The sequence below is a fragment of the Pecten maximus genome, chromosome 5, assembly GCF_902652985.1.
Source record: "Pecten maximus chromosome 5, xPecMax1.1, whole genome shotgun sequence".
NCBI lineage: Eukaryota > Metazoa > Mollusca > Bivalvia > Pectinida > Pectinidae > Pecten > Pecten maximus.
Genome location: NC_047019.1, coordinates 33298135 through 33324372, shown reverse-complemented (window position 1 = coordinate 33324372; position 26238 = coordinate 33298135). Strand labels below are relative to the sequence as shown.

Genomic DNA, 26238 nt, shown 5'->3' with positions numbered 1-26238 from the left:
TCATCGAGTACAATCAATTTATTTTATACAAATTAAATATGATAATAATAATTAAAAAATATCATATCACCATACATCACAATCATGCTCATCTTTTTCGTCCATTACAGTATTACTACAATAACTCCATGAAAGGCAAAAGTGCTTGACCATACATATGGCAAAACACTCGCAGATCTGTGATATATTTTTCTGTGTTTCTTTGTCTATTAAAAAAGTAGCAGAAATATGATTAATGATTTTGCAGTAGAGACACAAAATAGACCCACTCATGATTTGTCACAGTGTCCTCCATCAACTAAAGTCATCTGCACAATGAAATGCTGATATCATTTCAAGCTGGTCATAAGAGTTAAACATATAAGTTGTCAAAAATATTAATGTCACTTGCAGTAATAACAAACTAATCCTTGTGTATCAACATCTAGTTACTCACTCCTTTTGCCACATAAGGCCAAGTGTTCATGTGCTTGAGTGGAACTGCTAACATATTAACATCTAGCAACAGAAGATGCATGTCCTTACTACTTGCTCCTCTCCCAGACCCAGACAAACTTTATGAGTCCATTTTTCACATGAGGGACATTGGGTCATCTGATGCTTCTTTTTTTTATTTGACTGGGTTCAAACTAAATGGCAGGTCAAATCTTCTCATCTTCTCTTCACGGGATGTCGATGAAGAAAGCAGGCGCTGAAGTGCATGTTGCCTGTAACTATGCACATGGCACTGCCTCATCAGCGTTGGTGGCACATTCATGAGGACAGCTTCTGCATTCTGAAATTTACATTATTTATTCTGTTAAATACTATAATTCACAGCTGGTAATATTAATTTCAATAATCGTGGTTTGAGATGAGTTTCAATAATAGTTAAAATTATAGATGAATTTCAGTAATCGTGGAAATCTGAGTATCATAAAAATATTTCATGCCATTGTTAACTCTTTCCATACTCATGACAACTACACACATCACAAAAAAGTGTATCCTTCATTGCAATTACACTCGTCACGGTAAACATGCCTTCGTTCCTTTGTTATGACTCAAATTGTTGGTAAACATTGCGATAGAAGTTAAAATTACTCGCTGGTCCAGCATAGTCATATGAAGGAATTGACATTGAAGACATGTTATTAAAAATAATAAGCTGACTTTCATTGTAATGAGTATATGACTGCAACACTTCGTAAAAAGAGTGTTCTATGCTTCTGCAATGTTTTTTTACTTGGCGTTTTCTCAATAATATGCAGAAGATAAAACATAGCAAAAAGTGTTTGGATTAAAGGTTCTTTCCTCTACAAGGTTTTTATCTTTACTAAAAATACACAGCTTTATTCCTTCAATTAGTATGTTAGCCTTTGACAATATAGCAAAGTACTGATCTCTGTAGATATTCTTACCAAACACTGGTGTAAAAATCATATCGTTACATGACCAATAAGTATCAATGTCTTTTTTTTTTTACCATTGCCATTGATAATGTAAGGGGAAAAAACACTTTAATTTCATCACCTGTCACAGGACGCTATTTCCTCTTTCGTGAATTTGCACCAGTGTACCAGCATCGATCTTCTGTCGTGCATGTAGATTTGTATTCATGACCAAGTAAGTCTATGAACCCATCATTAAAGAACAGCTTAAAGAAAACTATAGGTTTCTTTTCGCCCATGTCGACATTCAATTTAAAACTATAGGTTTCTTTTCGCCCATGTCGACATTCAACTTATTCCGCAGTAAAAGGCTGATTCACTGGCAGCGATGTTGTTTGTGACCAGCCGGCGTCCATATCAACCACTGCTTCCTTGTCTATTTCTTGACAAAATGTAGACATGTCGACTTGCTGAATAACTTCACCGATATTATCACTATATACTGAGGGCCACTAAATACTGTTAAGACTTCATTCGCGTTACGCACCCAAAAGGTTAATAGGTGTCGAAGGCCTGTCGGGCAGAACTGTTTGTCATTGTTTGTTTTTCTTGCATGCATTGGCTCCATGATTGTTGGCTTGGCAGTTCGAACACACATGTACGAAGAAACCATTGTCTCCCCGTGTACATTTACCATTATTGAAATTATTACACATTTCTTGTCCATTGACTTTGTTTTTGGGCGGCCATGTTTATCCGCATCTTTCTTCCCTTGTTGTTTGTTGTTGTTCCATGGTTTGTTAGGCTGTTGAGGACAGAAGGGTGTTGAATGTGTGGTCAACCCCACACAGTTTGCATGTATTAGCTTTTGTATTTCCAATTACCACATTCAGTTGGCCATTGTCTTTAACTGCCCAATCCACTTTGATATTGTTGTCCTTCAGTGCTGCTGCCGGGTCGAAAATAATATGGCAGTGATAATCGTAAAAACTAGGGCCATAAATATTGGAAATTTCTATTATGTTTGCCTCGTACGTGTCTAACTCTGGTCTGCGGTCGGGGACTTTGGAACACAGGACTCTTTTGTACTTCCCGAATGCAGTAATGAACTTGGCTATGCTCACTGATTTGTTAAGACGTGAATCTTCATTCTGGTTAATGTTTATATTAATGCTATGTAACCCCAGGACCCATCAAGGCAATTTCGACAAATCTCAAAATGAGGAATTAAAAGGCTAGCTAAATTGACATCTCGGCCTTCCCATATCTTTCTTTGGGTATTCTGCAATACTTCATCGACATGCAGAATACATTCGGCTACCCCATATTTTGAGCGGGGCAAACTGTACCCACCTGGATTCGTTGTCGCGGCTGAAATCCTGTTGATATTGCAGTCGCCTCCATAGCAGTGGATAACATATATCCTGGGGAAGCATGGTCACTGGTGGTTTCCCAGTTTGAATTTCTCCCATTATAGATGGCCTGAGGAAACAGAGTTACTGTCCTCTTCGTCATGTAGATTGCTTGAGGAAACAGAGTTGCTGTCCTCTTCCTCTTCCTCTTATAGATTGCCTGAGGAAACAGAGTTGCTGTCCTCTTCCTCTTATAGATTGCCTGAGGAAACAGAGTTGCTGTCCTCTTCGTCTTATAGATTGCCTGAGGAAACAGAATTGCTGTCCTCTTCGTCTTATAGATTGCCTGAGGAAACAGAGTTGCTGTCCTCTTCCTCTTCCTCTTATAGATTGCCTGAGGAAACAGAGTTGCTGTCCTCTTCGTCTTATAGATTGCCTGAGGAAACAGAGGTGCTGTCCTCTTCCTCTTATAGATTGCCTGAGGAAACAGAGTTGCTGTCCTCTTCCTCTTCGGCTTATAGATTGCCTGAGGAAACAGAGTTGCTGTCCTCTTCCTCTTCATCTTATAGATTGCCTGAGGAAACACAGTTGCTGTCCTCTTCCTCTTATAGATTGCCTGAGGGTCTCTCATGGGCAAGTTTATCATGTCCAGGTTGCCCCTTTGGAGGATTCATGCTTGTATTCACCACATGAAAATATTGATGAAGATTATCCATTCTGTCGTTGGTTATTCTTTCATGAATGCCTGATGGTCTAAACATTGTATTTTTGGAAAAATACATATCCTGTGTGGGTGCCACAACAATCCCCATGATTATATGTTTGCTCTTGATATAGAAGTTTTGCAATTGATCCTAAGGTATAGCTCTGAAGTGAAACAGAACTACAAATTACAGTCTTCAACTTTCAAATACAGCCACACCTTTTGTCAATGTCTGGAAGATTAATCAAATTCAAAAATAACAAATAAGAAAATAAGATCATACTTATTGTTCTTCTATAGAGTTAACACAGTTGGTTATGTCAGACAAGGCAACATATAGTACCAGGTTAAAGTAGGGGAAATCAATCACATGTCACCAGTTTTATTTGTCAAGGATTTCCATCTTTTTAGTTGAGGCTTCATTAGAACAATTTTTCCCTGTGTTTTCACCCCTGAAGTACTTACTTTTTTTTGGGGGGGGGGGGGGGGGGGGGGGCTGTTCAGTTATTATGACGTAATTATTGATTGGCAATAGACAAAACCTAATCTGTGATTTTATAACGCTGTTATATTTAGATGAATGTTATAAAGTTTTAAGTGTAGATATTTTAATGATAATTATCATTCTGATGTAATGAGGTATAAGGGACATTAAAATTTGAATCGTAATATAATGAGGTTTCAAGTTTAATGCAATTGAAATATTTAAAATTAATATTTAAAAAGTCAGGGTTAGGAGTTTTATACGCACCAAGGAACAAATATGGTTCTTTACTGGATAGTGTGTCTGAATGAGGTTTATGAGTGTTGGAGAAAAGCTACACACTTTATGGCCCAGGAACTATGTCTTCATATAGACAGGATTATATGTCCCTGTATGTCTTTATATAGACAGGATTATAAGTCCCTGTGTGTCTTCAGATTTACAGGATTATAAGTCCCTGTATGTCTTCAGATAGACAGGATTATAACTCCCTGTGTGTCTTCAGATAGACAGGATTATAAGTCCCTGTATGACTTCATATAGACAGGATTATTAGTCCCTGTATGTCTTCAGATTTACAGGATTATAAGTCCCTGTATGACTTCATATAGACAGGATTATTAGTCCCTGTATGTCTTCATATAGACAGGATTATAAGTCCCTGTATGTCTTCAGATTTACAGGATTATAAGTCCCTGTATGTCTTCATATAGACAGGATTATAAGTCCCTGTATGTCTTCAGATTTACAGGATTATAAGTCCCTGTATGTTTTCGGATTTACAGGATTATAAGTCCCTGTATGTTTTCGGATTTACAGGATTATAACTCCCTGTATGTCTTCAGATAGACAGGATTATAAGTCCCTGTATGTCTTCATATAGACAGGATTATAAGTCCCTGTATGTCTTCAGATTTACAGGATTATAAGTCCCTTCGTTACAGGTAAATTAATTGTTTTAACCTCATCAGCCAATACTGTGTCTGAAATCTATACTGTAGTTGAGTGGTAAACTGTTGCTAACTTATAACATCTTCATATTGAATTTAAAGTAAATCTCTCTAGGGTATGAATGTACGGTGTGTTGAATTGATCCCCTCCTGTGTCAGGGCAGCTCATTCTATGTTTTTTTCTTTGTTTTTCTTTTCTGTTTGGAGCAATACAATTATTTGAGCCTGAGAAAAATGAAATATGATTCTAGGAGATGTATAACTATTGTATTTATAATGATATGATGTTTTAGCAGTCAAATGTTATGAAAGAATGTTTAGTAGTAGTTTGACAGTTTGGAATTGTGTGATAATAATTTACTACTAAACACTGAATTGTGCTTAAATTACGTTTCAATTATAGGTACAAGTATATGGGAGAGAGTGTCATGTGTATGTATTATAATGTATATTTGTTAGTGTATACATTGATGTATTTACTACATTTACTTTGTTAAGGCTTTGTTTTTCCCACCACCACTGCTCATGCACATGCTATGTGGTGGTTTATTTATGAGAGCACTAAGTCTCGCACCTTATTTTTTCCCTTTCAATTAAGCCAAACCTTCTCTGTAAATCTTCAGACAAGGAAAAGTTACAGTAAGATGTTTAGAAAAATTGTTTCCAACTTTTCCTCTGTCTTTAGATGTGTGGTGGTTGTGATAATTTTAGCAGCAGTGACATTTTTAGTTACATAAATCATTCATCAACAAATATCACTATCATCCTTGAAACTACAAATTAAGCACATGATTTTAATTCTCGCTATTACTAATTCATCACTGTATACCATGTGGAAAGGGGAATAATTCAAGTTGGTAATTTCATAGCATAGATATACCTGGAACTAGCAGTCCAGTCAAGTGGGGATTCACCAGTTAGTGGTCACATGATCATAATCTGTAATACAGAAGTGTAGACCTGTTAATGTCCAATACTGAGTTCTTGATTACATTTATTTAAACTTGTCTTTTTATGTTGTCACCCAAACATCAGCTTTTTAAATGTTAAGATTTGTGTTATAATTGTTGCTTTGGGAGTGAACTATTATTTCTTGGGAGTCAAACATGTTTCATAATAATGATAATTTCAATACTTACTATAATGCAAAACATTATTTATACTATGTCCATTTTACATGTAAATATTGCAACATGTTTTTGTTAAAATATTGGTATATTGCCATATAGATTCCAGCTAGCAAAGTTGCCCCCTAATGCTTGTGAGGTATAGTGATATACAATGTGGGACAAGCTTTGTATTGTATTGTACTTTTGCCCTTTAGGTCGGCCAGTAAACATGATATGCCATTGTGCAACATTTGTCATCTGTCAATATTTCCTTTAAATCAATACTAATCCTGAATGACTGAATGGATTTTTGTGAAATTTGGTGTGTAGAGTTATTGGGAAAAGGAGATCTAATGGTGTATAAACCAAGGATATGATTCCCTTGGGGCCAGAGGGGTGGGAGGCCCAAAAGGGGAAACTGAGGTAAATCATTTAAATCACTACTAATCCTGAACACCTGAATGGATTTTGATAAAATTTGGTGGAGCATTATTGGGCAAACAGTATCTTATGTTGTATAAGTGAAGGACGTGGCGAGAGAAAAGGACCTAAAAGGGGAAATATAGCATAAAGACATGTTAAAATCCTTTTAATTATTTAAGAATGACATGATTAGATCAACTTGTAGTTTGAACCATTGTTGGGTGAGGCAGTTCAAAAGTAGGAAAATATTTGTAAAATAACTTAAATGAGTGTTATGCCACAATTACTGAAATATCCAGACGAGCAATGCCCGTTGTTAATGATAAACTTCAATGTAAACTTATTTTTGTTCTGACCAGATTCTGCTCTGCAAAAGTTTGCTGAATTCAGACGATGTAAACATATAAGATGTTGCATGTACAAGACATTGTTTCAAAAATATTTATAAAATAATTTTCTGTGCATTTTGAATAAAATTAAAGAAAGCTTAACTTGGTGTTTTGTTGAATTTATACATAATTATGATAAGATCTTGAATATTATTCCTCAACAATACCTACACCGATCCGGCCTTCTATTCATGAGCCATTCTCATGCTGAAACTAATTTCTGTGCTCATAACTAATTCCTTGTTCTGGTAACAGGTAAGATTTGTTTTTAATGATTTGGAATTTGTTAACAAAACAAACGGAAACTTTTGAAACTGTAGCAACTTGCTTCACCTCATTCATAAATTTCTGATAATGTTTCGGATCAAATCTCGATTAAAAAAAAAAAAAATTTAAACAATGTGACGATGGAGTCTTTTCAGTGTCTTGACTTCTTTGAATGTTGTAAATTGTTATTTAAGAGCACTGATCTTATTGTTGAGGAGGAGAAAGGTTATCTAGAGTTAGCAATACAGATAGCCTAGCTTACCTGAACCAGACAACTTGCTCAAGGACCAAGTTATTTGTGATCACAGCTGACTGCAAGGTGGTTAGAGAAAGCCAGAACTAATCCCTTTGAGGAGTGTTGGATTTACAGATGATATTTCAGGCACTTCCAATATTTCGGGAGCAATACATTTGCTTTCATCCAAGATGCTTGTCCAGGCAGTAACATCCTAAGGTAGGTCATTAAAATTGTTGTGGATATAAACATGTAGTATTGCATTTTTAGGTCGCCAGGGATAAAGTCTGGGATGACCTACTGTGATCGGCTTTTGTCCAGTGTCGTCATTGTGCATTTACATTGTTGACTTCTCAATAACCAAGAGTCAGGATATTGGGCCAGTAGCATGCTGGGATGAAGGGCTCCCAAAGTTGTTCAAATGAATGAATGTTTGGATAACAGACTGAAAAGTTTGTTCAATTGAATGACATTGACCTACCTTCAATGTCACGCTGTTCAAATGCTATGAATTCCTAATTCAAAAAACAAAAACATCAACTATCAATATGTATTTCAGAACTCATGTGACCGTTTAGGTCCATGGGCCTCTTGAAGTTTTTTGCTGAAGGTTAAGGTCACATTGACGTTAAAGTTGCATTCTTTGTCCAAGTCATTACTTATTGCTCAGTAAAAGTAGGTCATTGAAATTTAATGATGAATGTATGATACATCACACACTACTTTGTAGTATGTATGGCTAAGGTCAAGGTCACAGTTTAAAGGTTAGTCATCTATAAGAGAAGCCTGTGTGAGTCATATATCATCTTACTTCCTGAATGTAGGTCAATGAAGTTTCATTTGTTTAAAAACATTTTTGGGTCCATACATCCAAGTTGACATTATTGTGCGGGCCAGGACTTCTTATTGATAATGAAATTATGGATATACGTAAGATATGTACACTCAAGATTAAGGATACTTTCCAAACCATAACTTCCATCTAACTTGAGGTAGGTCAATAAAAACATTATCTGATCTTTGGTCAAAAGCAATGGTGTGTTTTCTACTTCGTAGTGTAACCTGTGTAAAAGAACGATGTCTGATCTTTGGTCAAACGCAATAGTGTTTACTTCCTTGTCGGGTAACCTGTGTAAAAGTACCCCCATTTGAGATGACAAATCAATCCTGTAATATGCATACCTGAAGGGCAAGTGAGCTTATGCTGTGGTGCAATGTCCGACACCAACTTTTTCCTCTAAGCAACTTCTTCTCAATAACCATGAGGCATAGAGACCTGCTATTGGGCCTGTAGCGTGAGGTGAAGGGCTACAAAGTTTGTTCAAATGAATAAAATTGACCTACATTCCAGGTTACAGGGGTCACATCAGCTAAAATCTTATTACAACTTCTTCTCAATAACTGAAAGGTCCAAAGACTTGATATTGGGTCTAGCATGCTGGGTTACGAAATTTCCATATGAATGGCCTTGACCTACATTCTCCGGTCACAAGGGTTGAATAGGCTGAAATCTTTTCAATAACTAAAAGGTCTAGAGACCTGATATTTGGCTTGTAGCATGCTTAGGAGAAGGCTAGGAAGTTTCTTCAAATGAATGACCTTGACCATAGTTTAATTGGCCAAAATATTTGAGACGCCTTTTCAAATAACTGCAAGGCCTGTGATCTTATATCTGTATAACAAGGAACATTAGATAGGCAGGTGATTCGGGCCAACGTTACACCTACTTTTAAAAAATGTCTTTCACACCTTCATATTTTGGCCATTATTGTACACTATAGACAATGGTCATATCGGCTTCCGTTTTAGAGATTTAGAGGCCACAAATTCCTTTTCAACAAGAATAAAAAGAAGATACATAAAAACAATAGGTCTTTTCACCAGCAGGTGAATAGCCCTTATTACAACATGAAGAGCATATACATTGGACAATACTTTATTGTCATTGTGGTCAACAGGCAACACATTAATTACATTTACAATGTAATGATGCTAACATAATAATACTTATTCACAAAAACATAATCAAGCATTGTAATATTATAGCTAAAGGTCAAACTGCTAGGATCTAAATGTCTAAAACTACAGAATATTAACACGAAGTTTTCTCAAGATTCAATACACAAACCTACAGAATCTGAACCCTGGTAACCTGTGTAATTACTGTATTGTGTTATCAATTCTAGCTGAATGAAAACCAAAGCAAAAATAGCCACCAATTTGGTTAATCCATGTACAGCAAAACTTGTTTTTAACAAATTTCACAGGACCAGAATAAAGAGAGTTTTAGGATTTTAAAATGAAATTGAACCTAAAACAAAAAAGTAAATATTGCTATGTAATAATCAGAAATTTGTTTGATAGTATACTGGTGTTTATGTATAAATGTTGTACAATTGACTTAGATTACATTATTGTATAACTGCAATATAACTGGACACCTAAGATCTAAAATTTATGACCCATAGACCTTGTCTAGAATTTCGTTTACAACTAGCTTGCTGTCAAATAGTTAAGTATCACATTTCGCCCTTAAGATGTACCGTACAACCTTGTCGCAGTGCGACCACTTGTCCGTATGTTGGTGGTAAATGTGTGGGGCAAAGACAAGGACTTGCAAGACTTACATTATAAACCTCTTCACCACAATATATTATATGTAACTGGTTTTATTTTGTCACTCAGGAAAAATAAATGGGCCAAATGCTTCATTAAACCAGAAATATAAATAAAGCCACCCTCTTGATGTCCCTAAACACTCTGGACTAGTCTCTGTAATAGCCAAAAGATAGATTGTACACATCTAAGCTAGTGGTAGGAAACTTTGGAGTTACATGCATAAATTAACTTACCAGGTAAACCAACAGCATTGTTTAAATAATTGTCTTTCAAATTTAAATGACTGAAATACAAGATGGTGCAGCTATAATTAGGAAATGCATGCATTCAAAAACATCTTTTTAATTTCAAATGTCCAGGAATTATATCAAACACCTTGACAGATCTATTGCACAGATAACATACCCTCGGTACATATTAATTCTTTACCCATAGCCTAATTATTTTCATGTCTTTCTCAACTATATACTATACATATTTCACATACAAACCAAATTTTGATACTTTTGAATTTTGATGTTTACATATACAAGTTGAAGTACATTTAATATACAATCTAACTGTTGCCACCAAACTAGATTTAAACAACAAGGTTATTTACATTAACAAAAAAAAAAAAAAAACTGAACACTTGTGATTTCTAAATTATTTGATAAGTATTTTTCTAAATTATTTGATATAAGTATTCATTAAACAGAAATTCATTGATTGTTCTACTGAAGAAACATTGGCCCCAGTGAACCAATGTTTACATGTAAGATAACAGGTACCTTAAAATAAATTGACAATTAGTCTCTGAATAAATTTCACACTTTAATGTGAGCAAAAGATATTTGCAAACATTTGATGTTCGCCACACAATACTACTTTGGTCAGTCTTTTGTATCTAGGTACTAACTGATATTACATGCAGGTACAAGACGGAAATACTCATATTTATTTTTAGATAAAACTACACAGCATATTTTCCTATTTGGCAGGAGAGGATGTCATATGACTATCATGTAGAGTTTAATATCCAAAATCAATGAATTAGTTAAAAAAGTCAACATCATTCACTTACTCGGATATAGAACAAAAAGAAAAGAAAAAAAGTAACAATAATGTACATATAAATATATACAAAATCTTCCATAGTTATGTTGCATTTTGTAATTAAAAAGGTAAATTACAAAAGAAAAAAAAATGGACTACAATGTGCTGTATTTATCCTGAAAAAAATTAAGATCATACTACAAGACAATGAAATCGCAGATGTTGGAAATTCTAATGAACAGTAATTCGGTCTGCCTCATATAGAAAAGCAAGAGCTTACTAGTACATAAATTAAAGTTAAAATCTAAGGAACACTAATGCGGGCATTTCTCTAAATCAACCATTGCTGTCTTGAGTAATTAATATTCAATACAAACTGATATGTGTAATATAATGCTGTTCTTTCAAGATTTGGATTAACGAAACCGACAGAATGAGATAATCATAAAATGTAAACAACCAATATTCTTCAGTATGCCAATCTTCTCCAGTCTTGTTTACACCCGTACAAAAAATTGACTGCAAGCTAATACATTTGATATCTAAAACCTCATGTTAACACATTCCTGATGTTATACACAGGCAAAATTCCTTCACGTGAAATTTTTTCATGTGAATTTCATGTGAATCTGATTTTTACGTGAAGGAATTTTGCCGGTGTAGTGTAACACAAATGAAATACAATAAAACCATGATAAATGTAAACAATGTCTACAGTAAAACAGTAGTGAACATGTCCAGTTCATTTATACATGTCTTAAACCCCTTGGGAGTTACATGATTTGACAGGGCTCGGGGTTTATATCATACTTTTAGTGAACATAATGGTGAATGAAAATGTCTATTCAACAATAAATCTGTATAAATTTGCAAGACATATTTGAAATATATTCATATATTTGTACTAAAAAACATAATGCTATACAAAAATTTGTTCCCAGTATGTCTCCTGTAGAAGCCTTCAGACCACTGTAACAGCAGTAACAGGTAATGCAGAAACTTGCTTAAAACAATTACATTTCTTCCTTACATCAGACTTGGAAGGTCGCTCATTACACACATGTACCTACATCTACAATGCATGACATTCAAAGTCCATTCAATTCAATGAAGGGAATAAATGTATGACTTTTAATCAATATTATGTGCTTTACCTATGCTATGCTGCACACATGATTGACAGGTCATGAGCAGACAGATATGGAATGACATCAATATGTCGACATTTTCAGAATGAAAAAAAAAAAAAATTCTTCACATGGATTAATCATACTGTATTTGAAATTGGGTAAGTTCGATCATTAACTATTTACTGTAGTCAGGTGTTCCATCTAATGTGATTACATATGTATATATTCCGAATGGAAACATGGAGTACATTGGTGGTTGAGCTAGCCTACAAGATGTGTACAAAGAAACTTCTTGTTCTATACATTACTTGTAAAGTGAGTTTGCTTCTACCATAGTTGGACCATAGTCATTATAGTTTCTTATCAAACTTGCTCAATTTCAACAAGTGGATTATCTCTATAAAACATCTAATGTTGTTCTGGACTCTATGGGAAATATTTGCATCTTGTGATACACAGATTACACTATCCTCTATAATGGGTTTCATTTCATTTCAATTAATTAAGTTTCACTAATGAATTCCATACAGTAAATCTATCAGGATAAATATGTAGCAGAGTAAGTATTTTGATATCGTCATGACTAGCATGATTGCAAAAAATCAATCCTGTAAAACCGAATAATGTCGGGACATTTTCAAGCATTCCAGTGCTGAAGTAAACACACACATACATGGAGATTATGTAAAAGAATGAAATTGTGTAACATTTGTACATTAATCATTGGCATTATGCAGAAAAAATATACATTACATTGCCAACAACATCCGAAGTCCATTGCATGCACTTGCTTTTAATTAACATCATGAGAACACCAATCATGAGTCGCATGTCAGATTTTTTTTTCTCAGCAAGATTGATTTAACAAAGATAAAACTGATATGCAGCTTTCACTTTTCTGAAAGAAGAATAACCAGTGCCACAATCAAGTAACATTACGAAACATTGAACAGTTACACTAGTGACAAAATAGCTATCATGTTTCCAAAAGTAATAAAACTGTTCCTCATAATTTGAAGTGTACCCAAAGATATTAGTGCATTGTTGCAATTACATTTAAAAATCATAGTACAGTATATAGATCTTTAAATGCCACATAAAACAGTCAATAGAATTCAATTGTTCAGTAAATGATATAAACCTTATCCTGAAGCAGCCATACAATAAGTTGAATTTAAATGTTTTTAACCTGAGCTGACTGGAAATGTCTGGAATTCTTCGCTTGAGCATTCCTTTAGATACACACACACACAAATATATAAATGACATGCCGACTGACAAAATATGACTGTCGGAAGTGGATACACAAAAATGGCACAAGGGTAAGTGATGGAAATGTGGAAATTTATATGCATTGTCCAACAGAAAGTAGCACAGGTTGTATCTTCATATGCTGTAAACGTACATATTTTATAGCTGTAATCTTATTTTAGTATGTTTCACAATGGAAGCATTCCACTTAATTACAATTCTGCTAATTACACTTTCTAGAAACTGTTGGTATAAATATTCTAGAATCATGTCAGTCCGTCATTATTCTGTTCAGCAAAGACGTTTGCAGACCTAGCGTTTAATCAAGTTAACTTCCTATGCTGGATGTTAATCCACTCTCTATCAGCGGATGGGTAATGAAGAATAGCCTTTGTGCTTGTAAATTGTAGGATAGGCATGATGTAGGGAAACACTCTAGCAAAATATTATACATATTATTTCATAGAGTGAAATTACTATCATAATTATTCTTGTGTTGTTGAATCAATAAACAGTATTCTCTTATTGTGGTTTAAACAAACGTCCGAGCTATCTACCGCACTCTTCTGATTGAAAAATATTTTGATGCAGCCAAATCTTTTGTGCAAGAGCAGTGTGTTACACGTTATCGAGTGCCAATCAAACATTCAAATGACCTTGATCACAGTTGTAAAAAATACTTAAACATGTATGGTCAAACCGCACAAATGAAACATTCCTCTAATTGATTTTGAAGTTTGTATTTCACCAATACAGCACCTGCAAAATGCAGAGGAGACAACCATTTTGTTTTCAGTGAGTATTGATTATGCTGAGTTGTTTGGAGAAGACCATCAGAATACTTAACATAACCACAGGTGAATGTCAGATAAATTAGATTCTATTTAAGCTTCAAACTATAATAGAAGTATGCAGGAACTGAATTACCGTATATGACCTAATAAGGGCGCAGGACGCGGTTAATTGACAGTGCCCTTATAAAGATTCTTTATTCTGAAGTTTTATGAAACAGACTATACCTTATAGCAGAATACCAAAGGCTGTGGAAACGGTAAAATATTCAGTTATAAAAATATTCCAGATGAAGATATCTATTCATTATCATAAATTAAGCTTAAACATCGCTGGACTATTCCTGTATGGAAATGGGTCCATCATTTATTTCTCTGGACAGAATAAGCTGCTCGGCTCACGCCAAAAGGGGCTTAAAGATCATGTGTAAGCTATTGCTCAGATCTGTTATAACCTGAACTTTGAGAGTGCCAAAATCAGTACATTTACAGGATTCACACAGCTTATCTTTGTGACCAATTAAATTAAGCACCTTTCTAATTTTCTATTGACACATTTGTTCAAAGACATTCCAGTGTTTCTATTGTATCTTCTGAACACAATTTTTCTTTGACATTCATCTATTATGACGAGACATATAATATCACTTTCATTTCTGATATCACCACAACTTGATAATTTATAGCTTTGAGCTTAGATAAGAATAAAGCCCACTTCTGCAAATTTAAAATTTCTGTACATGAACACCAGCTTGTTCAGAGATTCTTGACCAGCATCAACACATTATGAGATGTATAATTGTTATCAAAGTGCAGGATACAATATCTAACACTTAACCAAGACAAATTAAAACAGGCTTCTCATGACCAAGTTTTCACATACGCTCAACATACGAGGTAAAACATTGTCAAAGCTGGAATAGAAGGGATTGTTGTGTGAATGGTGAAGTAGATCTTGAGGCATTGGATACTGGATGATTGGGGATCTGGCATGGCGGACATCTACTCTGTACCAAAATACTTCTGGCCAAAGTGATTGGGTGCCACAGGATGGACTTCAGACGTGAAGACATTCATCTCGGGGAAGGCGTTCCGCACTGCTTTGGCAGCTGTAAGTGTAGATGTCAGAGATAAATAATTGATTTCACATGCCTTTTAAGGATAACAGCTGACATTATTTATCTCATTTGACCTTGGTATCCTCCTAAGATTATAAGGGAATCTTGTCTGCATCTACGGTACAATTTCCAGACAATAACTTCAGTGAAGTGCACTGATTTTTCCATCCTAAATTTCTTTTTTGGATCAAAGTTTAAAGGTCAAGGTTACAGTTATTACATATAGAAATTTGGTTTCCAGGCAATAAATCAAGGTCAAAAGCACCAATCAAATTCAAACCTCACACAGTGCATCCTTATTGGGACTCCTTTCAGATCAAAAGAGGAATGAACCAATCAAATATAAGAGATTTAAGAACTTCCTGTGAATTAGAAATAGCAATACTAAACTTCAACTCTCAGTCATTTTACTTTCTTGATCACTCTCAACATCAAATGTGCACAACTACAGACAAAGGGATTCTACAAATGAAGTTTGAGCAAAATTCTAGCGATTACAAACTTTAACTGTCAAAATCCAATACAGCCAGTTGTCAGCCATTTTGTTTTCTGGATCAGACTCCAAATTAAATAGGCACAACTAGGTACTATTAAGTTCCAGTACTTCTCAAGAAATAGCAATGACAAGGAATGTTTACAGAGGGTCAGACACTGGACGAAGAGTGATTTGAATGGCCTACTATTTGGTGACGGTTGGCTAAAAAAACTAACATTGTAATTGTATTTTAGTAAGCAGTAGTCTGTGATACAAAATGGGATAATGTTCTAACTGAACACACCAGAAGTCTCTGTTTGGTTGCGACATATGGATGCCACCTTGGAGTAAGGTCTGTACGAACAAGCTATTGCAGGGAAAACTTGTGTTGCTGTCATTCTATTATTTTAACAAATGCAGGTATTATTTCAAACCCAAAATCAATGTCTCCCCACACTTATGTGGAGACAGAAGGCAATTTACCAGCAGGATTAGTATTCCCATTACCTGAGGGTGTTGTGAAGAGATTCATTAGGATGATATTTTCTTCCAGCACTTTGTGGTCCTTGAGTATATTTACAGCTTTTATCACAGTATTTCCGGTACCTAAAGCACATACAAAACATTTCCATATTAATGCCAGAACCTGTACTGTAATATGTTCAGTAGCAGTTTGTATACTTATACATAGAACCTGTTAATCATCATATCTACATGCACACATGTTAGCTAATTTGCTAGTAATTATATAAACATCGGTTCTCTAAACAACTTGGATGTTATCTAAACCATGTTCATGTAATACTGGTTGTACTCAATTATCTTCTTGTAGTACCGTTATTGTGGTATTAACATGTATATTTCTGATCACGAACCCCATGACCATATTAAGTCGGGGGAGATTTATTTGTCCAGCCGATGCACATCCTATATAGCAGTATAAAAGTATCATATTTTCCTTGTATCATTGTCACTCCTAGCCATACATCATACGGATACAAAGCCGTACATTGTACAGATACAAATTAAAGCTGTACATCGTACGGATACAACATATATCTTCACCTTCACCAATTAACAGAGGAACCTACAATCAACGACTTCGTCATTCTTCAACACTCAACTCTACAACTACAACATCTACAACATCAAATAAAAATGCTTGAAACTAAAGTGTTTAATTTAAAACAAAAACAAAAAAATACAAGTGTTAACTTTAAGTCAGTAATACCTTTAATCAATAGCTGGATACATAATAACAACATTTCATTTCTAAATCATTGTCAGAATATGTCAGCACCTATTAGAATATATATTGCTTGGAAGCTTGGCTTTAGCAGTTACTTCACTTCCTTTTTTTCATGAAAAGCTATATTGAATAAAATATTTAAAAGGAACCAGGACCTTACCCATAATGGGATACATGAGGAGGACTTTGCGTACAGCAATGTCAGGAGGAAGTTTAGCATAGACAACTTTGGCTTCGTGTGTGTCTTCATCACTCTGTATAAGGATTTTGCCGATGCGTATTGATCGACAGCAATCTCTTAGTCCCTGCTCCATGGCTTCACCTGTAAGGGATATAAACACCTGTGATGTCATGTTATAGATTAACAGAATTTCAGACCAGATATAGATTGGATACATGTCGTCATTTGAATTTTTGTAAGCTTCTTGGTCAAAAAAATTGCATGATCTTAAACATTGACATGACAGTGTCATTTATTTACCATGACTATAACGGCAGGTGCCAAAGGCATCCTGATGTTAATAAAGAGAGGGTTGCCTAATGGGAGTTGAAATTTATAGGAAACAATACTCAGGGAAATTGAAATGGTCGCTTATATATAATTAGAACAGAGGGTCTCCTAATAGAGATGGTCGGTTGGACAGATTTGACAGTATTCTCAACATTTTTGACATTTTTGTGACAATGAAGTCTCAAAAAATTACTTTACCCTGCAGCCAAAGTTACTGACCTCGGGATATTTCCACCCTGCAAGCCTATCGGCTTTATAATTCTCCAGGATATTAGCTCACCAAATACCAAAATGATCTCACAAATCCTTGAAAAATGTCAAATAGAAATAATTCCTGGTTAAAATCTCTGTGTTTTACACTATTGGAATATTGCCATGGACGTCATGGTGAATAAATTCTGAAAGCACTGAATAACTTACCACTTCTCATGATACTGACGCCACAATTTCCTTTTTCGTACCGAAGACCATCGTAAATTTGTCCTGTACAAAGAAATAAATCATTACTTATAACTTTTTGTTTTAAAGTCACTATAACTGTTAAATTCACTGTCAGATAATATATCCTATAAAACTTTCCATTAGCTATAGGTAATTATGAAAATCAAAAGTAACCGCAACCATGTTTTGTAAATACCTACATCAGTGTAGAACAATGATATATAACATTAATCGACCTCTTCAATCAATGTCAGTGTAACTTGGAAATCGGCAGCTACAAATTAAATGAAACTTGACTCAACATATACATGAGGCCCAGTTCAGAATATCATGACAACACAAGGCCTTTACATAAACAAGACGCCCATAGGCCTGCCCAACAGCCCAAGGGGTCAGTCAGGGCCAACATGTGCATGCCATCAAGCTGTCACTCTAGAAAAAAAATGTGATTTCCCTTTATAAACTTAAGTTTACCTCCTCCCCAGGGGACCATATAATTCACAATTTTTGTAGACCTTTGGCCATGGAAGCTTCCTGCAAAATTTCATTGAATTTGGTACAGCGATTTGGAAAAGAAGTCGAAAATGTAAATTGTTTACGACACAGGACAAAAGGTAATCGCAATACTTTGTCTCGGGTAATATAACCTAAAAATCATGAAGTGTTCATTTTAAATAACTGTATTGAAATTCTTTATATTTAGAAGCACATTGAGACAATCCGAGGTAAAATACAGATCAAAACGGCTTCATTTTGGATCATTATATGTAGTAAAACTTTGTCAGAATAACTAGATGTTTTTATGTTTGATGTTATCATATATATCACACCATGACGACAATCAACTATCGACGATAAATGATGGTACACATTAGGTAATTCAGCATATTGTTTATTTAGCCTACTGTATTGCTTCAGTTCTTCATCTCAATATGTTCGCCAGGTGTGAGAGCGAGTATGATGCTTTCATGATCAAATATAAATTCTATATTGGATAATTATGTAAAGTAATAATTAATCTTCTATTGAACGGTCAACAACATAAAACCACCGTACAGCTTGGCTTCTTAATGGCCACTACAGGTGTGTAAATGTTGCGAAAATTTATTAAATTTTTGCAATTAGTGATTACAATTCACAAAATAAAATCGATAGTGAGCACAAATAGATCACTAAGTTGCCTGAACCGAACCAAAAAAAAACCCCAAAAACTGTCAACAAAAATGATACAACCAAACTGAAAAAATGTTACTGCTTGGAAGCAGAACACCAAGCAGATTTGTCACTCATACTGTGCAGCATTGTTTACAAACCTCCACAGATATCAGGTTAATAGTGTTTTAAAACACACAAGTATATATTTACAGAACATTAACAGTAAGCTCCTGTATTGCTATATCTTAAAACCACTTCACTATTTAATGGAAATTATCAGATATAGTCATTTTAATACGAGACACATTCAGCACTTTTCTAACGTGACCAACTGCTTGGGGAGTTATTGTTGACGGAGGCCATTAAGCACTGTATAAATTTAACAGTAATGTTTCTTAAAAGCTTATGAGTGTAAATATGTTTATTCAAGAGTATAAAAAAGTTGTCCCGCCCATATCAGGATGACCAACATAGAATGAAAACAATCAGTATGTGAATTTAGAACTAGCTACCAACCTGTAGGTGTGGTGACCTGGCAGTGGCGATATGGCAGTTGATTGAGGCATTCTTCTACAACTAATCGAATCTGAAAAAACATATTTCTTTTTTTAATTCAGCGGATATAACACTAATTTATTGTATCACAAGAGATCAGTGGGCTAACCTGAAAGAGACTTAATTACACACAAACCTATGATTTAATTACAGATGAATTAATATTACTATCTGCAACAATGTTGGCTCATTTTTTCTGTTGTGTTAGAATATGTAATTATTTTGTTGTACTTTCGTCTACTTATACATATCTCATGATAGTTTTGTTAGCAAGTCTGAAAAGGTGGAGTAGCCAAATGGTGCTGTCTTTTTGTCAAGTGTAACATCAGATTTTTTTTTAAAAGTCATTATGCAAGAAAACAAATGGCCATATATGGACAGTGATAATTACTATTCAGAACATGCATTTGATTTGAATACCAAAATTTTCCAAATGCTAATTCTAATAAAAAGAAACTCTTTGAAATATATAGCGGTAACAAACTTTAACTAATATATTTCAAAATGCTTTTATCTGATGAATGATGGACATAATTACTGACCACTCAGTCTAATGTCCATTACTCTAACTCAGCTGAATGAATTTGTGTTAATGCTCCATTGAATGGTAGCTGTATTTATATTTACCAATATCAGTGAATAATAAATATTCCAGTGTAACAAACTGACTTGGCTCACAGAATCCTCCATGAAAACCATGTGATATCCCAAAGTGACCAATGTTGCAACTAGTGTCCAAAGAGTTTTATTACAAATCATCATTATACACCAGGTTATGAAGATCTAACGATGGCCAGTAGGGATCATATTTATATGACCTTTCAACCAATCAATCAATCAAAATGCAACTGGCAAATTTTTTGTCAGTGTGTTTCTATTTACACTACATAATAAGGAAGGACGTAAAGTAGCAAAAAAAGCCCATTCAATTTACACACACTGTCAAACAGGCATTTAAGGGATAATTATTGATTGACCAAAAAAATCCTATTGTATGGTATGCATCATGGTCAAATGAACATGATCCTTACCTACCATCATCAGATCACAGGCGTCTGCTTCTGTTTAGTATTAATAGAAAAAAAATTTATCCCCCAATTCTACTATATCACCAAGGTGTGACACTTGAAGATCTACGATGCATCGACTGTGGAACGGAAGTAGACTTCATGATTGGTCAACAATTATAGTTGATATTGCATATAGAACTGTCGACTAATCAGATTGCCCCCCCTGCATACCACTCTAAAATATAGACTACTTTTGTTCCACAGTTGAAGCATGGCCAGCTATCATGATCACTTTTGATCAGTCTTCTCATCTTTAAATCATTGTCATGACAAAAGACTTAAGTGCTTAATGTGAAATAACAGGTAGTCAAATTGATCTGCCTCATTTCTTGCCAGGTGTAGCTGAGCACTGGATGAGTGGTCATAATGATAATGACTCAGGGGTGAATGTGTGTATGAATTTAGTATGCAAGTGTGAGTGTTAGTGTTTTTCATTTCATTTGTTTCTTTAATAAAATGTTTTGTCATTAATGTCAGCAACAATAAATGACCTACAATAACATGATGTTATGTTTTTGGAAACAAAGCTTATAAGACTAAGTGTTGGTGCTGCAAACCTGATGCAATCAAGTATTAGGGTGTGTGAATAGGTCTCTATGTCTTAAAATCAATTCTTATTTATATATTTAATGTTTTGAATGGATCACTGACTGACTGAATAAAAGGGTCCTCAAATCAATTTATATTCATTTAGTCAATCTTTCAAAAAATTGTTTGAAATTCTTATTCTTTTCACAAGTATTAAAATACTAGGTTAACCCTGAATACGGTAATGATACGACAAGTGCCCACTGATTATCTGGAAACTGATATAAAACTTCGGCTTACCAATCTGTCTGCATAAAATATGAAATCCCCTCTTGAAGTTAGTCTGAAAAATAATGTGAACAATTTAATTTGTTATTGTAATTACTCTACATTTACATGGATGTAATTCCAACAAACTTAATCGACATTTTCATGTAAATAGCCAAAAAGAATGAAGGCACTGCCCAACTTAATCGGGATGCTTCGAGCTCTGATGCTTCAAGACACTCACTCGCATGCTACAGGGGAACTTAAAGGGAGCTTCCATTATTTCTAGTTCAATGCAAAACATGGGGTTCAGCGAGAGCCGACATCACATTAGATACCAATATCTATATGCTTTAAAGAAGTAATTTCAAAAAGAAATGTAACAATGGGAATTTTCTCCGTGATAGGTTGATTTTTTTCTTTATATAGCTTTCATTAATTAATTTCAAACAAAGTAAACATCTGTAAATGCACGTGGCGATATTTTTTCTTTTCTTTCTTCGCGCACATGTTTATAAACAATACTTACTTTGATCGTAAAACAGTTTGAAGCTCACGGACATTGTCAGTAATTCGAAGTTTCTTGAATTTAGGACCGAAATCATAATCTTCGTAGTTGTTTTGGTGTAAAGAATCTTGAATTAAATCTGGTTCCATTTCACATCAGACCAAATATCCCACCTTTCCCGCAAGACTACAAAATTAGTCTATTTACTACTTTTACCACGCATCATTACAATCACAAAACATAGTCCATCAATAAATATGTAATTTTGTACAAAAAATGGAAGTTGAAATAAATTTTCGGAATGATTTAAATATTTCAATATATTCTTAGAGTACTTAGATTGAGATCAAGTTTATTGATACTATTTTGCCGAAATGCATATTTGTTTACATGTTAGCGCAAGAATAGGGTCAATTTAGGGTCAGCCAAAGTTGACGTTCTCGTTCTCGAGCCTCTGCACCGCTTCCTGTTTGGTATGGCCGGTGCGCTGCGGTCGGGTTGTCAACGCGTTGAAAATATTTGCTGTTTTAGCCCATTTTACACCAAAACTTTGCGTTTAATACATTCAATCAATCCAATATGTAGTAAAAGTTTATTGCTTAGGCGTCAAACTGCCTGGATAAAGCTTCCAGTAAGTGTAAACAAGCGATACAGTTTGTCCCTATGTTCGTATGTTGGAAAATGTGAGGGAGCAGTCATTTATTGATGCAACTATAGTGTAAACGCGTGATGAACAATCTGACTTTGAATCGCGTCAATTAATTTCGCATGCTTATCACAACTATCAAAATAAGCTTTGAATATGAAAAGTGCTGGCTAAAATATTAGTTTAAGATTGTTGCACTTGTGTGTCTTATTATGGACTTGGCCAAATTCATTGCATATGTGCTTTCAATCAATTGTTCATGGATCTATTTATGTATTTTCACGGAATCTTAGCATGTGCGTCAATTCAACTGACCTAAGATAAGATAAGTTTATTTCTGGTTCAGGACTTTTAAAGTCCTCTATACCAGACTCAAAATAATACATGAGATTGATATATCACTTCTGTCCGGTCTACTGTACATTGTTTATGATTTAATTGATGCTTTGTAATTAAAGAAAAGTTCTTTAGTTTTAAAGACAAACATATTTCTATCAGTTTTAACACCGTTTCACTTCAAAATGATTATTTGTGATGACTGTTGCAGGATAAATACATGGTCAGTGTCTTAAAATATAAGCTGTATTTTTGGCTTGGGACAGAAAGACAATAGTGGCTCGCCAAGGCTTGCCGCTTTTGTCTTTCTTTACCCACACCAAAATACACCTTATATTTTAAGACACTGACCATGTATTCTCTATATATACAGCCGGACAGCAAAATGCTGTTAGCGCTGTTTCTGACATGCATATATATATCGGCATATTTTAATCACAAAATAATTTTTTTTTTTTGAGCTGGCTATAGGTTTCTGAAAGTTGCATAAAAATTAAACAACAAAAAAACAATTGTTAAAATTGTTGCATGCATTTTTAAAGAAAATTTTGATCAGATCAAAAGATTTGAAATAAAAGTTTAATGTTATCAATTTTATATTGAACATAGGTCAAAACATTGGAATAATGGTAATCCAGATGCCAATAATCTAAAAGGGATTGCAGCTCTATGAATTATACAACAATATGAATTATAAGCATTTGATCTTAGTTATTTTGATTGATATATTTCCTAACTTTATGAAATTAAACTTTGTATTTCAGTATGCTTATGGACAGCCTTATCTTGGAAGAACATGCCAGTGTTCTTCAAAATTTCAAGCAAGTTTATGTAAAACAGTTGGAACTGGGCCGGTTTTGGGGCAGGTAATATATTAGCATGAGAGTGATTCCCCATACCAACTTATTTAATGTGATTATTTTTTTAATTAGTATGTTATCAACATTGTTTCAAATGGCATTTCACTGTTTAAATTTCATGGGTGCAATTTACTGTTTCTGTAAAAGGTCACCTTGCAGATCAAGGTTAATCTAGACCATTTTTACTACTAAAATTATAAGTAGTACACCCCACTGATTGCGTTTTCCCCTTTGAATGAAAGCAAATTCCCCATCAAGAAAAATCCCATAAAATGGGAAAATTCTCGAAAAACAGGGGAAATCCACAAAATTTTGAGGAAATACACAAAAAACTATAGCAAAGAATAACTGTAAAATGAAGTGAAAGCTATAGGAGATTGAGAGGCTTCCTTAGAGATATAGAACCTGGATTGTGGTTGTCTTTTGGGGTGAAGACTTTATGAAGGAGCGAGTAGTGTAAAATTAGAGTGTATAAGGTTACCTTAATAGCTCAGACTAGTGGGAAGTTTGCCTTTAGAGAAAAAGGTCACTAGTTTGAAGCTGTTAGGGCAGGGTATTTTTCATTACTCCTTGTTATTACATTTCCATGCATTATTAAAATCTAAAGAAAGGGTGGTTATCTATGAAATGCTTCAAAATATATAACAAATCAAAGATATAGATTTTAAAAACTTCAAATTGCATATACCTAAATTATGTCTTAAAGATAGAGTTGTTATTGTAAGAAAAGAAAATGATTTCAAAATGATGATTTCTGAGAAAAGTCATCATGCAGTTTATGGATTTTGCAGGCTACCAAAAATGACTTTTTCAAGAGGACCAGTTTCAGTCCCCACCCATCATTATCTGCATCGACTAGTAGCACAAATGACAACACCAAGCATGTGAAGGATGAAGTGAAGGCCTGGGACATCACTCGGGCCATGCTGGGATATGTCTGGCCCAAGGATAAACCTAGTATTCGTATCAGAGTTGCAGCTGCCTTGACACTTCTTATAGGATCGAAGGTTAGTATCTCTCTACATGATGAAGACTCCTTGTATGTCTATTGTTGAATCCATAGAATGTTTCTGAACATTATTTTAGATCAGTGTTGAATATGAAAGTTGTGTTGGTGCTTTATTGCCACAAGTATTTGATACACACTTTCCAAGTTCTGGCTTGCACTTTCCATGGGAGTTATCACGCTGAAATTCAGCTCTCTTTTGTTGTGGGAGGTAGCGTGCCAACATGGGAGGAAAGACTACCCTGAAATTCAGCTTTCTTTTGTTGGGGTTGGAATACAGCAACGAGAAATCTTAATCAATTCGTCAAAATATCCATAGATAGAAGGTGTAATATTCTAATCGCTGCCGAACAGGAATAAATATGAATATTAGGAGAAAGTGGACGTCGCTGATTGTGACTGGCCCCAAAACAAAATTTGGCAAATTGCTTTCGTTATTTTGTGGATGGGAAACCAACTGAGGCGAATCCTGTCCCAACGTTGTTCCCTGACATTTAACTGGAGTTTGCATACACAGTACTTAGAAAGCTTTCATATTTGCTCATTATTTAGTATGATTTTTAGCTCACCGGTTACAAGTAACCGAAAGCTTTAAAGTTTTTGGGATCAGTTTTTAGAAAGTTTCTAAGTCTAAAAGTATACACCTCACACCCTTCTAATATGGTTTATACATTCATTAGAGGTCTAGGAGTAATGTTATGGCAAAATCATGCAGAAAAAATTTGTCCACACCCTTCTTATTTGGAAAGCTTCTAAGTCCAAAAGTATACACCTCACACCCTTCTTATTTGGTTTATACATCCATTAGAGGTCTAGGAGCAATATTATGTGACATACAATTTCAAAATGACATGCTTATACATACATAAAAAATGAATGCATAGTGTGATTGCTGCCGCCGGTGAGCTTTCGCAATCATTGATTGCACTTGTTTAAATACCAGGTTTTCAAGAAGTTATCAATATTGTCATTATGAGATGGTGGGCTAATCAAATGATTCTTCAGCCAGCTGGCAGGGTCCGTTACACGTCTGTCCATTTGTCTGGCCACCCTTAAACAATTCTTGTTATCGCTATTTCTTAGAAAGTCTGTAATGGATCTTCCTCAATTTTCATTTGTAGGTTCGCCTTGGTCCCTAATTGTGCATTTTTTATTAGGTCACCTGAGACAAAGTCTCAAGTGACCTATTCTAATCCCCTTTTGTCCGTCGTCGTGCGTCGTGCGTCGTCCGTCCGTAAACAATTGACATTTTCGACTTCTTCTCCAAAAACCCTAAACCAAATTCAATGAAATTTGGCAGGAAGCTTCTATGGCTAAAGGTCAACCAAAATTGTAAATTATATGGTCCCCACCCCCCAGGGGCCTGAGTGGCGGGGCTAAAAAGGGTCAAATTGACTAAAACTTA

General features: G+C 34.8%; 2 protein-coding genes across 2 annotated transcripts in view; one reads left to right on the top strand and one right to left on the bottom strand.

Moving 5' to 3' along the window:
• Positions 1 to 9202: 9202 nt before the first annotated feature.
• On the bottom strand, positions 9203 to 22186 carry LOC117327837 (uracil phosphoribosyltransferase homolog). The gene is made up of 7 exons (XM_033885042.1): positions 22007 to 22186; positions 21511 to 21553; positions 19574 to 19643; positions 17882 to 17944; positions 17111 to 17272; positions 16209 to 16307; positions 9203 to 15217 (listed from the first exon to the last, which is right to left on the bottom strand). Exons 1-7 carry the CDS (start codon positions 22132 to 22134, stop codon positions 15111 to 15113), a joined length of 672 nt encoding a protein of 223 aa, XP_033740933.1. The 5' UTR covers positions 22135 to 22186; the 3' UTR covers positions 9203 to 15110.
• A 259-nt stretch (positions 22187 to 22445) lies between these two features.
• LOC117327836 (ATP-binding cassette sub-family B member 7, mitochondrial-like) overlaps positions 22446 to 26238 on the top strand; it is a 30254-nt gene continuing 26461 nt past the window's right edge. Inside the window, exons 1-3 of the mRNA XM_033885040.1 lie at positions 22446 to 22616; positions 23732 to 23833; positions 24619 to 24834. Of these exons, the coding sequence (XP_033740931.1) occupies positions 22461 to 22616; positions 23732 to 23833; positions 24619 to 24834 (474 nt within the window). The 5' untranslated portion in view covers positions 22446 to 22460. The remainder of the gene's footprint in view (positions 22617 to 23731; positions 23834 to 24618; positions 24835 to 26238) is intronic.